This window comes from Canis aureus, chromosome 24 (genome assembly GCF_053574225.1).
Source record: "Canis aureus isolate CA01 chromosome 24, VMU_Caureus_v.1.0, whole genome shotgun sequence".
In the NCBI taxonomy this organism is placed as follows: Eukaryota; Metazoa; Chordata; class Mammalia; order Carnivora; family Canidae; genus Canis; species Canis aureus.
In genome coordinates this window covers 44,903,518-44,919,700 of record NC_135634.1, presented here as the reverse complement: position 1 = coordinate 44,919,700, position 16,183 = coordinate 44,903,518, and the positions used below count along the sequence as shown (strand labels likewise).

Sequence of the window (16,183 nt, the reverse complement as noted above, 5' to 3'; positions counted from 1 at the left end):
ATCTTGTTTTATTTCATTTACGGCAATTTTTGTGGCTTTACTTATATATAACAAACTGCATATATTTAAAGGGCACAAACTGATTGGTCTTGACTTACAGACACAATTATGAAATTATCTCATCAAGATAATAAACATGTCCATCACCCCCAAAGCTCCCTTGGGATCCCTTGGTAATCCATCTCTCCTACTCTTGCCCCAGGCATCCAATGATTTATTTGCCTTTTCTCCATACAAATCAGTTTGCGTTTTCTAAAGTTTTATGTAAATGGACTCATACAGAGTATATTCTTTTTTGCTTAGCTTCTTTCATCCATCATAATTTATTTTGAGATTATCCATGTTGTTGCATGTATCAACAGTCCATTGATTTCTCTTTTTTAACTGCTGAGTTGTATTTGTTGAATAGGTATAGCAAAATTGGTTTTCATGCTGATGGACATGTGTGCTATTTCTAGTTTGGGGCTATTCAAAAAAAGTGGCTTTGAATGACTATATAAGTCTTCATGCAGACAAATGCCTTCATTTCCCTAATGTAAATATACAGGACTAGAAGGGATGGATCATGTTAGGTGTGTGCTTAACTTTTTAAGTAATTGCCAAACTGTGTTCCAAAGTGACTGTACCATTTTATATTCCCCCCAGCAGTGTATGAGGGTTCTAGTTGCTCTGTATCCTTGCCAACAATGGTTTTGGTTAATATTTTGAACGTTTGCCATTCTAGCAATTTTAATAGTTCTATCTTGTGCTTTTAATTTGTATTTCCTTAATGACTGATTACATCAAGTATCTTTTCCTACACTTATTTGCCATCTATATATCTCATTTACTAAGTATCTCTTCAAATCTTTAATACAGTTTTTAAATAGGCTGTCTGTTACCGAATTAAAAGAGTTCTTTATGGTCTAGATAAAAGTCTTTGGTCAGATAAATGTTTTGCAAATATTTTCTCCTAGTCTGTGGCTTGCCTTTTTGCAAGTGTTTAATGAAGAGCAAAAGTTTACAATTTTGCCCAAGTCAAATTTATTGACTTTTCTTTTATGTTTCATATTTAAGAAATATTTGTCAAATCTAAGATCACTAAAATTTTCCCCTCTTTTTCTTATAGAAAGTTCAAAACAGGGATCCCTGGGTGGCGCAGCGGTTTAGCGCCTGCCTTTGGCCCAGGGCGCGATCCTGGAGACCCGGGATCGAATCCCACGTCAGGCTCCCGGTGCGTGGAGCATGCTTCTCCCTCTGCCTATGTCTCTGCCTTTCTCTCTCTCTCTATGTGACTATCATAAATAAATAAAAATTTTTAAAAAAGGAAGTTCAAAATATCTACAATCTATTTCAAGTTAATTTCCATATACCATACAAAGTAAGGGTCAAAGTTTTATTTTTCATATGGCTGCACAATTGAAATAGCACATATTTAAAAACATCTTTTCCTCCACTGAATTACATTGGCACCTTTGTAGAAAATCAATTAACCATACATGCCTGGGTCTGTATAGGAGTCTCTACTCTTCCATTGATCTATAGGTCTATCTTAACACAGTCTTACCACACAGTCTTGATTACCAGAGCTTTATAGTAAGTCTTGAAATCAGGTAATATGCAGCCTCCAATTTTGTTCTTTGTTTTGGTTATCCTAAGGCCTTTGCATAATTATATAAATCTTAAAATCAGTTTGTTAATTTCTATAAAGAAGTCTGCTATTATTTTCTTTGGGATTGGGTTTAATATATAGATCAATCTGAACAGAACGGTCATCTTAACAATACTGAGTCTTTTAATTCATGAGCATGGGGACGCCTGGGTGGCTCAGTGGTTGAGTGCCTGCCTTTGGCTCAGGGAGTGATCCTGGGGTCTTGGGATTGAGTCCCGCATCAGGCTCCCTGCAGGGAGCCTGCCTCTCCCTCTGCCTATTTCTTTGCCTCTCTCTCTGTGTCTCTCATGAATAAATCAATAGAATCTTTTAAAAATAATAAAAAATTTTTTAAAATCATGAGCATGGTATTTCTCACCATTTATTGAGGTCTTATGTAATTTTTCCCAGGAGGTTTACAGTTGTAGTGTGCACGTCTTACACATCTTTGGTCAAATTTTTCCCTAAGTATATCATAATTTTGATTCTACTAAAAAGATACTTTAATGTTTTTAATTTCCAATTGCTCTTTGATAATATGTAGAAGTACAATTGATTTTTTTTATATCAAACTTCTGTCCTTCAACCTTGCTAATCTCACTTATTAGTTCTAACAGTAGATTCCTAGGATTCTAGTAGATTCCTTAGGATTATCATATGGTCTTAGAAAATCATATGGTCTAAGAATAAAGACAGTTTTACCTCTTCCTTTCCAATCTGAATGCTTTTTTTTTTTTTCTATTGCCTTATTGTACTGGCTAGAATATCCAGGGATGAGAAGGGACATTTTTACCCCATTCCCAATATTGAAGGAAAACCACTTAGTCTTTCACCTTACTAAGAATGGTGTTAGTTATAAACATCTCCTAGATGTGCTTTGCCAGACTGAGGAATCTTTTATTTCTATTTGCTGTTTTTATTATGAATGATTGTGGACTTTTGTCAATCACATTTTCTGCATCTATTAAAATGATGACATTTGACTGAAATATAGTGTTATTATTAGTCAGTTAATACAGTGAATTACAGCAGATTGCTTTTCAAATATTAAACCAACTTTGCATTCTTGAGATAAACCCCATTTTCCCATGTTGTATTATCCTTTTAATATAATATGTTGCTGGATTTTTTTTTATGTATTTATTTATTATAGTCACAGACAGAGAGAGAGAGAGGCAGAGACACAGGCAGAGAGAGAAGCAGGCTCCATGCACCGGGAGCCCGATGTGGGATTCGATCCCGGGTCTCCAGGATCGCGCGCCCTGGGCCAAAGGTAGGCGCCAAACCGCTGCACCACCCAGGGATCCCTGTTGCTGGATTTTATTTGCTAAAATTTGTTGAGGACTTTTTAAACTATGTTTGTGAGGAGTACTGGCCTATAGCTTTCTTCTAATGTCTTTTCCTACTTTTGATATTAAGGCAATGCTGCCTTCATAGGAGGAGTTGAAAAAGATTTCCTCCTCTTGCATTTTCTGAAAGCATTTGTGTAGACTTGGGATTATTTCTTCCTTAAATGTTTAGTAGAATTTATGAGTAATGAACCATCTAGGCCTCCATATATTCTCAGCATCTCTATTAACGTGTCTGAAAAGAAATTAAAACTTAACATAGCCAAGCAGAACTCATAATTTTTGCACCCAAACATGTTCTTCCCTACTATTCCTCATTTTAATTAATGATATCATACTCATTTTGCTTAAACTAGAATCTTAATCCTTGATTCCTCCCTTTCACTCACCCTACTCCTCATATCCATATTCAAGTCCCATCAGCTCTACTCACAAAATGTATCCCTACTTCTCTCCATCTATACTATCATGACCCAGTATATGCCTCCTGACTAGTCATGCCAATGCATAACTGCCCCCACTGCATTCCAATCTCCAAATAGCAGCCAGAGTGATTTTTGGCTAAATAAGACCATGTCACTCCCTGGCTTAAAACTCCCATCTGGCCCTTAATCTCTTCTGCCTTTAGATATTAACTGTAAAATAGAACAACAAGCTATGTCAATGTGTAATATTGACTGTGGGAACACTACAAGAATTTCAGTAAATTTTTATCTACTTAACTAGCTCCAGTGACCTAGCAATTACAAAATCACAAACTTAGGCCTCTTGGGAAAAAACACAACTTTGCTGTGTTAAGTCTCAAGGAGGTATAGGTTTTTGTCTAGAAGCAAAGGCACCAAAGCAGAAATAAGAATGCCCAAGTCTTACACTGTCCTTCTACAACTTGACAACAAACACCTTCACCTCCAAACTACCCTCATCTTTCTGTCCAAAGCTAGGGTGTATCTGACAATACCAGAAAAGTCTGTGCTTGCTGGTCTTAAATACAAATGGAGTGAAGAACAAGGAAAATAATGTAACTGATTTGTTTATTGATATGCTTGGGTTTTTTAGCCATCCCCTGCCATAGCCAAGGTAGGAAGGATGCCAGGCAACTTGACCTTGCTCTTTTTTTTTTTTTTTTTTTTTTTATGGTGAAAAAATTTATATTTAGATTTATAGCCGGCTGGACTCAGTTTAGATGATCCCAATTTTGTTGGCAACATCCAAAGCATCATAGTCAGGAGCCAGTCGAACATATGCTTTCTTCTCTCTATCAGGCCTGATCAAGGTGTTGACCTTGGCCACATCAATGTCATAGAGCTTCTTCACAGCCTGTTTGATCTGGTGCTTATTGGCCTTGACATCCACAATGAACACAAGTGTGTTGTTGTCTTCTATTTTCTTCATGGCTGACTCAGTAGTTAAGGGGAACTTGATGATGGCATAGTGATCAAGCTTGTTTCTCCTGGGGGCGCTCTTTCGAGGATATTTGGGCTGCCTTCGGAGACGCAGGGTCTTGGGTCGTCAGAATGTAGGTGACGTGCGGATCTTCTTTTTTTTGTGACTGTGCACACCTTTCAGCACCGCTTTCTTAGCTTTCAAAGCCTTTGCTTTGGCTTCGGCTTTGGGAGGGGCAGGGGCTTCCTTCTTCACCTTCGGCGCCATCTTCGTGAAAGGGCGACCTTGCTCTTTTTTTTGCCAAAGGTTTTATCTATCCATCTGAGAGAAAGTGTGCACGAGTGGGGAGAAGGGCAGAGGGAGAAGGTGAAGCAGATTCCCCGCTGAGCAGGCCCCCAGGATCATGACCTGAGCAGGAGTCAGACACAACCAACTGAGCTCCCAAGTGCTCCAGCCTTGCTCTTTTAGAATCAACCTCATTCACCTCTGTAGAGCTCAACAGGTGCTGTAATATATGCTCTCTATTATTCTTCAACCTGTCAACACCTTGCACCTGCTCTGGTCAGCTCTAGAATCACCAATTTGTAATTACTCTTCTATTTTTTTCTATTCTACCCATTCTCACTCCTTAAGTTAAAGGAAACCACCATCTTTCTTGTTCCTTCTTTGGATCATCTTCACTCTAATTCTGCCTCTTTACTCCCTCAAATGACTTCTAGGGATACCTCTTTAGTTTGACCAGGCCCTAATGTACTCCTCTTATCTTCTTAGATCTCATCAACACTGTGCTAGATGCTGCTTTCCAGAAAAGAGTAAATGTCCTAAATCAATAAACATTACTAGGACCTGGAACCAACCCTTAGCTGCACTTTTCAGAATCAAGGGAGGATATAACCACAACTGTCAGCAACTGGGGGTGCACTGGGGGAATCGAGGCTAGAAATTGATTCATAAAACACTCTGTACTTAACTTCATGGCATTAATAATAATTATCTTTAAATTTGTGTGTGATTAGTATCTGTCTCTTCCTACATGCACTCCCTCAGACTAAGAGCTCCATGAGGGCAAGAGTGATGTCTATCTTGATCATTATTAACATCCCTACACCCTACAAATCCCTGGCACATAGGTCTAACAGTTACTCTAGCTTTATCAGATAAAAGCAAATTTACATCTGGACTAACCTCTGAGATAAGGTAGTATTTTCCCCATTTCTATAAAAGCTAACAATAAAAACTGACATTGCTTGAGCTGCTACCATGGGTCAGGCACCATTCTAAGATTTTTACATGTATTCTCATTTAATCTTCATGACAAACCTATAAAGTTGGTACTATGATTATTCCATTTTACAGGTGAGGCATTTGAGGCACAGAGAGGTTATATAATTCAACTGAGGTTATACAGGTAAGTGGCAGAAATGGAATTCAAACCCAAGGAGCCTAGCCTAAAAGCCCACTCTATTAATCCTATAGTACCACTCACTGAAGACAACACTATATTCCTCAATACCAGTGAATTGAGCCAAATAAAATAAAAGAAATGAAGAAATGCTATAAAGAAAAATCTAGACTTGGACACACAAGTTGCCAGTTCTACATGAAAATTCAAAGAAACTGCTACTATGAATCTTTCCAGTGCCCAACCTTTATTTAAAACAACAGTCAAAAACCACATCTTTCTTTTCAATTGTCAAACATATATGGAGACTGAAACCCAGCATATTCTCATGTTAAAAACATTTTCGTCTGCCACCAGATCTCTGTATTATAAAAAGACAGAGTCTATTTTTTTCTGCCAAGGGAAGCCCAATCACCAAACTGTAACTTACAGAACTAGGTATGTGTTGGCTGAATTTTCCCATAGAGGCAGCAAGAATGTGCAAACACTGCCACCATACCTATGGCTTTGTCTTTCTAGTTTGCCCACCATTAATGTGAGGAAATATTACATATAGTTTGAATGTGCCCTGCAAGCTTTTCTTCTATCCTAAAAATTATCAGAAATCAGTGCAAGGCATATGACAGGGAAGACAGATCACAGGGAGGGAGCGAGGAGAACAACTCAAATCATTAGATGTCTGCCAGCCAGATGCTTCTAAGTTCTAAGCATTGCATGGCCTACTTCTGAGGCAACCACAGGACCTCAGCAGTCTATGACTACTCCAGTTTATGATGTCTCATGGATGCACCACAGAATAAAAAGGCCCTGAGTCATCTATTATTAGAAAAGGAAAATTTAACTCACCTTCCACTGTTCCTCTGGAAGGAGCTTCACGACCACCAGATCCCCATTCAAGGCTCTATTACGAGCAACAACCCCATCGATAAAAATGTCTCGATCACCATCCTAGGTTGGAGAGAGAAAATAGTCAGTTTACCAAGGCCTGGAACCAAAAATTATTTCCCCCTTTTTTTTTTGTAAAGATTTTATTTATTCATGAGGGAAAGACAGAGAGAGAGAGAGAGAGAGAGAGAAAGAGAGAGGCAGAGATACAGGCAGAGGGAGAAGCAGGCTCCAAGCAGGGAGCCCAATGTGGGACTCGATCTCGGGACTTCAGGATCACACCTGGGCCAAATGCAGGCACTAAACCGCTAAGCCACCCAGGCATCCCTATTTCCTCAGTTTAAAAACTGTAGACTCTACAATCTGTCCACTAACTCAAAAAGAGAGGGCAATCAGTCTCTTTGGGCCTTATAGAAATGGGAATGAACACAAAAGAGCAGGTTAACAGAATATTTTTTTTTATTTTAAAGATTTTTATTTATTTATTCATGAGACACACACAGAGAGCAGAATATTTTTAAAAATTTCAAAAACATAAGAGAAAATCTCCTACAAGCAGACCAAAAACAAACAAAAATATATAAAGCAAAAAACTGAGATTACATGTTTCCATAACTGAAATGAGAAAGGAGTAAGTTATCCTTTCTTGTTTTAAATAAAATAAAGCATGATGATACCTTTTGTACACTGATTTTTAAGTATAAAAGAAGGGTAAAACATAGAAGGTTTGCAAGAAAACAGAAGAACAAAATATAATCCCCCAAGAACACCAACTGAAGACAAGAACAGCAACTAGCTCCAGGATTTGAGTTCTCTAAGGAAGAAACCAGCAAAATTATGCTCCTCCTGCCAAGAAAATGACAGAGAAAGCAAACTGTGGTTGCTTTTATGGAGACCTAAGTAGAAGGCAAAGAAGAAAAGGAAAGGGACAGGAGACTCATGAAGCATTCTCACACTCTTCCACCTCTCTAAGGAGCAGGGTAAACTCCCCACCATGAACACAAGGCATGGACACCTTCAACCTCAATCACATGCTTACAAATAATCCACTTTAGGGACAGTTTAGTCTCAGGATCTTTGGGGTCACACAGGAAGACTGAGGGTGCCTAAGTGTGGCAGAGTTCCTAGGCATCTGAGCAGGGAAGCTGGCTGCAATTGGTGAACCCAGGAGTGGGCTCTCAGCTCGGGGTTACCAGAAACCAGAAACCACAGCATGTCCTATGCAACCGCTCCCCAAAGAGGGGCCCAGCAAGCAGCAGAACAACGACAAGAACCGCCCCCTCCCTCCCCGAGGTGGAGCGTCATGGATGCAAGCTGCAGAAGTCTGCAGGGTTTGAAGACTCAAAATGAAGTTGCATGCCTGAAATAGAAATGCTCAGTCACAGGTTGGGTGAGTATGGAGTGCAGACAGAGACCACAGAGACAGGAGTGATTGGCTGCTTTTCTCTGAGGGGGCATTAAGGAGTGGGGCTCCTAGCTGAAGATTGGGAAGCCACCATTTTCACTTTCATCCTCTAAAGCAGAGGGGAAAGCCTTCAGGGAACAAAAGCCACATTGAGCAATCCCAAACAGATTAGTGCGTTGTTGGTATAGGGGAGCATAGCTGCCTTCCAAGCAGTTCGTTAGCCTGGCCCCCTGTCAAGGGCGGTACAATTCCACCAGGGCAAAGATGCCTAAGAATCAGGCAAAAAGGTCCCTCCACCAGAAGATCAAAAAGTACATTCATCCAAAACCAAGTTGACTAATCATTGAGAACTGCAAACCTCCAGCACTAGGGGAATATAGCATATAGAATTCGTGGTTTTTTCCCACAATTCTTTAGTCTTTCAATTTTAATTTTTTTCTCTTTCCTTTTTCAATGAATTTATTTTATCAACTTTTTTTAGATTTTTTTTAATTTTTATTTTCTCAGTTACATTCTATCTTTTCAACATGTTAAATAGCATTTTTGCATATATATAAATTTTTCTTTCTTTACAATTTTGAGATGCAATTTCTTCTAATAAACCAAAAAAATACACTCAGGATATAGTGTATTGCTCTGTTCTGTTCACATATCTGTTTATATTTCCTTTCTGTGTGTGTGTCTTTTAATTTTCATTTTTAGTTATATTCTATCCTTTCATTGTATTTAATTTTATATTTGTACATATATAAGCTTTTCTTTCTTTACATTTTTGGGATCTAATTTTCTAACACAGAGACCAAAATATACACAGGATCCAGTGTATTGTTCTGTTCTGTCCACCTGTCTGATTATATTTTTTTATTTTTATTTTCCAGTTTTGGCTTTCTTCTGAATTGGTTAATGTATATTTCTCTAGGGTCATTGTTGCCATTTTAGTATTTTGTTCTGTCAGTCATCTATTCTCTGAACAGAATGACAAAATGGAAAAACTCACCTGAAAAAAAGAAAAAAAGACCAAGAAGCAGTACTGATCACCAGAGACCTAATCAGTATGGACATAAGTAAGATGTCAGAACTAGAATTCAGAATAACAATTATAAAGATACTAGCTGGGCTTGAAAAAAAAAAAAAAAAAAGCATAGAAGACACTACAAAATCCCTTTCTGGAGAAACAAAAGAACTAAAAACTAATCAAGTCAAAATCAAAAAGGCGATTAATGAGATGCAATCAAAAATGGAGGCTCTAATGGCTAGGATAAATGAAGCAGAAGAGAAAATTAGTGATACGGAAGGCAAAATGATGCAGAATAAAAAAGCTGAGAAAAAGGTAAACAACTACTGGATCGTGAGGGGAGAGAGTTCAAGAGATAAGTGATATGATAAAGTGAAACAATATTAAAATAACTGGAATCCCATAAGAAGAGGAAGGGGGGGGGAACAGAAGGTATATTGGACCAAATTATAGCAGAGAAATTCCCTAATCTGGGGAAGGAAACAGACATTCAAGTCCAGGGGACACAGAGAACCCCCGTCAAAGTTAATAAAAATAGTCCAACACCTCAACATATAGAAGAGAAACTTGCAAATCTCAGAATCAAAGAGAAAATATTGAAAGCAGCTCAGAACAAGAGGCCCATAACCTACAAGGATAGAAACATCAGACTGGCAGCAAACTTACCCACAGAGACCTGGCAGGCCAGAAAGGACTCACATGATACATTCAGAATGCTAAATGAGAAAAATACGCAGCCAAGAACACTTTATCCAGCTAGGATGCCATTCAAAATAGGAGAACAAACAGAAACTGAAAGACTGTGTGATCACTAAACCAGCTCTGAAAGAAATATTAAGAAGGATCCTCTAAGCAAAGAGAGAACCTAAAAGGAACACAGACCAGAACGGAACAGAGACAATTTACAGAAACAGTAACTTTACAAGTAATACAATGGCACTAAATTTATATCTTTCAATAATCACCCTGAATGTAAATGGACTAAGTGCCCCCAATCAAAAGACACAGGATATCAGACTGGATTAAAAAGCAAGACTCATCAATATGTTGCCTACAGAGATTCACTTTAGACCCAAAGATACCTCCAGATTTAAAGAGGGGGGATGGAAAACCATTTATCATGTCAATGAACATCAAAAGAAAGCTGAGGTGGCAATCTTTATATCAGACAAATTAGATTTTAAACCAAAGACTAATAAGAGATGAGGAAGGACACTATATCATAATTAAAAGGTCTACCCAACAAGAAGATCTAACAATTGTAAATATTCATTCCCCTAATATGGGAGCAGCCAATTATATAAACTAATTAATAACAAAATTAAAGAAACACATCTATAATAAAATAATAGTAGGGGACTTAACTAACACCCTATTTACTCCAATGCAAAGATAATCTAAGCAGAAGATTAATAAAGAAACGAGGGCTCTGAATGACACACTGGACCAGACAGACTTCACAGACATATTCAGAGCATTCCATCCTAAATTGTTCTCGAGTGTGCACAGAACATTCTCCAGAATAGATCATATAGTAGGTCACAAATCAAGTCTCAAGTGGTACCAAAAATTTGGATCATTCCCTGCATATTTTCAGACCACAATGCTTTGAAACTGGAATTCAATCACAAGAGGAAATTTGGAAAGAACTCAAACACACGAAGGCTAAAAAGTGTCCTACTAAAGAATGAATGGGTCAACCAGGAAATTAAAGGAGACTTTAAAAAAATTCATAGAAACAAATGAAAATGAAAACACAACTGTTCAAAACCTTTGGGATGCATCAAAAGTAGTCCTAAGAGGGAAGTAGACAGCAATACAAGCCTTCCTCAAGAAACAAGAAAGGTCTCAAATACACAACCTAACCTTATACCTAAAGCACCCGGAGAAGGAACAGCAAATAAAGCCTAACCCCAGCAGAAGAAGATAATTAATAAAGATTAAAGCAGAAATCAATGAAACAAAAACCAAAAGAACAGTGGAACAGATCAATGAAAACTAGGAGCTAGTTCTTTGAAAGGATCAATAAGATCAATAAACTACTGGCCAAACTTATCAAAATGAAGAGAAAGGACTCAAATAAATAAAATCATGAATGAAAGAGGAGAGATCACAACCAACACTGAAGAAATACAATTATAAGAACACATTACGAGCAACTATATGCCAACAAATTGGGCAATCTGGAAGAAACAGATGCATTCCTAGAGACATATAAACCATCAAAGCTTGAAACAGGAAGAAATAGAAAAACCTGAACATACCCATAACTAGCAAGGAAATTGAAATGGTAATCAAAAATCTCCCAACAAGCAAGAGTCCAGGGCCGAAAGGCTTCCCAGGGGAATTCTACCAAACATTTAAAGAAGAATTAATAACTATTCTTCTGAAGCTGTTTCAAAAAATAGAAGTGGAAGGAAAACTTCCAAACTCTTTCTATGATGCCACCATTACCTCGATCCCAAAACTAGATAAAGACCCCACCAAAAAAGGAGACTTAACCCTATGACCTAGCAATTGCACTACTAGGAATTTAGCCCAAAGATACAAATGTAGTGATCCAAAGGGATACCTGCACCCCAATGCTTACAGCAGCAATGTCCACAATAGCCAAACTATGGAAGGAGCCCAGATGTCCATTCAAAGGTGAATGCATAAAGATGTGGTGTATATTACACACACACACACACACACACACACACAATGAAATACTACTCAGCCTTCGAAAAAAATGAAATGTTGCCATTTGCAACAACGTGGATGGAACTAGAGAGTATTATGCTAAGCGAAATCAGTCAGAGAATGACAATTATCATATGATCTCACACATATGTTGAATTTAAGAAACAAACAGAGGATCATAGGGCAAGGGAGGAAAAAAATAAAATGATGAAATCAGAGAGGAGACAAACCACAAGAGACGCTTAACCATAGGAAACAAACTAGGGTGGCTGGAAGGAATGTGGATGGGGGGATACCATAACTGGGTGATGGGCATGAAGGAGAGCACATGATGTAATGAGCACAGGATGTTATATAAGGCTGATGAATCACTGGCCTCTACCTCTCAAGCTAATAATAGATTATGTGTTAATTAACTGAATTTAATTTTTTTAAAACAGTGTATTGGTTAAGAAAATAATAATGACCTACTTTAAGCAGATGTAACCCTACTGAACTCAAGTATCAACTGCTAAACTTAAACAGAGGCCAGAATCTTCCTATTAAGTCAAATTACTTTGCAAAAACACTGAAACAGGAAAGATAGAAGGATCCATGGAAAAATTAAGCATTCTCAAAATGTTTTATCAACAAACATGCATATATATATTCTTATCCTTCCAAAGTTTTATATTCCATGCCTCTTTTCAAAAAATAAGAGATAAATAAAATGTTCCTTTTTCTTAAAGGAAGTAAGAGCAAACAAGGCTTAGAAAACCACCACCAGGGATCCCTGGGTGGCGCAGCGGTTTGGCGCCTGCCTTTGGCCCAGGGCGCGATCCTGGAGACCCGGGATCGAATCCCACATCGGGCTCCCGGTGCATGGAGCCTGCTTCTCCCTCTGCCTGTGTCTCTGCCTCTCTCTCTCTCTCTCTCTCTGTGACTATCATAAATAAAATTTAAAAAAAAAAAAAAGAAAACCACCACCAAAAATTTTCTATTAGGGACACTTGATATAGGTAAGACTTAACAGTCAAGAGACTAAAGGTGAATACTATAACATTTCAGTTAAAATTAGCATTCCAAATTCACCAAACCTGCCCCACCAGCACCAAAAATGGGACTTTAGACATTCAGCATTTTTTATAGTTTCTGATTACAAATCATGAGAGCTCTTTTAGAACAGTTTTTCTGTTCAATTTCCACCCTAACCATGGGCTGACAGCTATGGCCTGCACATGTTGTCAAACCTGACCCACCCTAGTTCCTGAGGTACAGTACTGTGTTAGCCACAAAGAGAAAGTCACTGTAGTTGAACTCATGTTGAGCTTCTCAGAGAAATAAGGAAGAGACAACCACTAAATAAAATGTGAACAACTGCAGGGTGGCACATTATCATCAATCGCTGCCTTCTGCAATTTATGTAGCAACAGGGTCTCTCCAACTTCCCCAGAATGAAGAAAGAGCTATTTGGAGGACATTCCAATGCATGATCATGTGGTCAAAACACACAAAATGAAATGCCTCTCTCATAATCAGGTACACCACTCCCAGACAGCTCAGAGATTTAAGATGAATGTGACTGGTATTGTCACATTCCCATCCCAAGAAACCAAGAAAAGCAGGGCTGAGTTGAACCTCAGGTAATACACAAATATCCAAGTATTGCGTCACTGCTCAGCTCTTACTGGATTCTTTCTGTAGACATACAAATGGCCAATAGACATATGAATCTTTTGCAGAATCTCTTATTTTAAAGACCATAAACTTGGGAACAACTCAGTATTAAAGATGTTTTTTTTAAAGATGTTCTGATTTATTTGGCGCACAGAGAGAGAGAGCACACATGCGCACAAGTAGGCAGAGCAGCAGGCCAAGGGAGAGAGAGAAGCAGGCTCCCCAGTGCGCAGGGAGCCCAATGCAGGGCTCCATCCCAGGACCCTGAGATCATGACCTGAGTTGAAGGCAAATGCTTAGCTGACTGAGCCACTCAGACACACCCACTTTTAAAGGCCAAAGAGTAAAAAATAAATTAATTAAAATAAAATAAAATAAAATAAAAGCCAAAGAGTTCAGCTCTTTATTTGAATGTCAATGATTAACTCTATCCACCAGAAAGAATAGGAAAAAAAAAGAAAATAGATAATGAACCAACCTAGCAGAAATATAATGGGATCTGAGGGTAATCTAACTAAATACTTGGGAGGTTTTGGAGTGGGGAGGACAACCCAAAAGCATTCTCTATCGATGGAATAGCTCCCTTTGGACCAAATAAACTCCACAGACGTTCAAAGGGTGCCTCCCATGACAAAATGCACAAAAAAAGTTATAAAACTTCTTGTACCAACATAATTCAGAATGGAGTCCATGCTTTTTGTAAAAAGTCAAATATCTATATCTGGTCCATTTCTCCTCTTTATCCTATCCCCAGACAGCATAAAAAGCTATCTCAATAATATTAATTGCTCTTGGTTTGCTTCAAAGTCAAATGGTTTTATTCTAACTCTGTATCTTACTTTTACTGAGAACCCTAGGAGACTCGCAGGTACACATATAAGTGACTTGGCTTTGTCAAAAGAGAATGAAAATCAACTTTCTATCACTTCCAATTATAATGAACCTAAGTCAGCATCCCCCAAGACGAAATACTTTTTTAAAATAACAAAGTGATGATGAATTCACTGTTGTTAGCCTCTTCAGTAGATATTTTAACATAGCAAATGACATTGTGTAAATTCACAACTGTTTTTAGAGTAAGAACCTAAATAATCAAATGTAGTCTACTCTTGTCTCTCCAGAAACTTTAGAATTTTTTTTTTAAGATTTTATTTTTTTATTCATTAGAGACACACACAGAGAAAGAGAGAGAGAGGCAGAGACATAGGTAGAGGGAGAAGCAGGCTCCACCCAGGAAGGCGGACACGGGACTCGATCCCGGGTCCCCAGGATCATGCCCCAGGCCAAAGGCAGGTGCTAAACCGCTGAGCCACCCAGGCTGCCCGAAACTTTAAAATTTTAAGTAAGAATTTAGAATTTTAAAGTTATAAGGAATATCAGACAATCTAATCCACCCCCAATTTTACAAAAGTTTTACAAAAACTTTTTAATTTCCTATTGTCAGAGCAAAGGCTACATCTTCTTTGAACAATTCCTCTCTTTACTCTCCCTGCTAAGACAGGGAACAGGGAACATTCAGACCCTGGTTCTGATAATCTACTCCTAGTCCACCTGTGAGCATTTTTGCAGTTCATACCAGTTCACACCTGACATGGACATGAGCTATGTATGCTCATAAATCCAGACCAGTGGTGGTTGTGGGATTTATCTATGTATAATTTATTGCCTCTACTATCTCCTTCCTCAGAGCTTTCTGGAATGCCTCTAAACACTGAAAATTACCAAAACACCCACAAAAACAGAATGCAGGATTGTCCTAGTATGTACAACCAAAACTTACAACTGGGCCTTGATAGTGCTTTTATAGTCAGTTCTTAGTTTCTTAGAGGTGAATCATTTAGCATTTTTTTTCTCCCTCTGAGACAATATTACTACTCCATCAGTGGCCAAATAGGAGAATAAGGGGCAAAAAAACAAGCCAATCCTAACATCACAAGTGTCTAAAAGATTCTTAATAGGACATGCCAGGAATATAATTTCAAGTAGGAGAACAATTTGGGCTTTTGAAACTTCAGTAACTCGGGATGCCTGGGTGGCTCAGCGGTTGAGCATCTGCCTTTGGCCCAGGGCATGATCCCGGAATCCAGGATCAAGTCCCACATCAGGCTGTTTGCAGGGCGCCTACTTCTCCCTCAGCCTGTGTCTGTCTTTCTCTGTGTATCTCTCATGAATAAATAAATAAAATCTTTGAAACATCAGTAACTTTTGCTTAACTTCCTTTAACTATTATAGGCAAATTAAACTATGACAACACATTATTTGCACATTCAAATCATATCACTTTAACTTACAGGAACCTAACTAGGCCCTACATTCTAGAGGACCTTTACTCTGGCCCTTCTTCAGTCACACTTCTCCCCATAGGTAAAGAGCTCTCAGGGCCAAAAGGATGTGCATCCCTGGGATCATGAGCCCCAAACCCACGTCCACGGCATTTTTCCCAGGTCTGCTAGCCTGCGGGAAGACCACAGCCAATGGTGGCACCCATTGGACTTGACAAGTGGCCAAAGGGCAGGCATTTCTAAGGCATGTGGACAGAATTTGGACATGTGGGATAAGATGCTCATGTAGGTGTATGCAAGGGCCCTCAATGAATGGGAGGAGAGGGGTGCACAGTGGAGACAGCAAAGAGGGGACAGAAAGCCAGGATTGGGAGGGGAAGAGGAGCAGGCCAGAGGCAGACCCTCTGCATGCAGGCCACAGTTCAGGATAGAGCTCCAAGGAGTCTAATAGTTCTACATGCGAACCCAGGTACACAGAGGTACATCTGACAAGA

At 38.7% G+C, this 16,183-nt stretch overlaps 1 protein-coding gene across 11 annotated transcripts in view; it reads right to left on the bottom strand.

The window, feature by feature from the left end:
* DIS3L2 (DIS3 like 3'-5' exoribonuclease 2) overlaps window positions 1-16,183 on the bottom strand; it is a 346,721-nt gene that overhangs the window by 270,326 nt on the left and 60,212 nt on the right. For all 11 annotated transcript variants that reach the window (XR_013363376.1, XR_013363377.1, XM_077869235.1 and 8 more), the window contains one exon: window positions 6,611-6,712. Coding sequence is in view for 8 of the 11 variants with exons in the window: in XM_077869235.1 (XP_077725361.1) it covers window positions 6,611-6,712 (102 nt within the window). In the remaining 3 variants the exon portion in view is untranslated. Of the gene's footprint in view, window positions 1-6,610; window positions 6,713-16,183 lie in introns of those variants that run through there.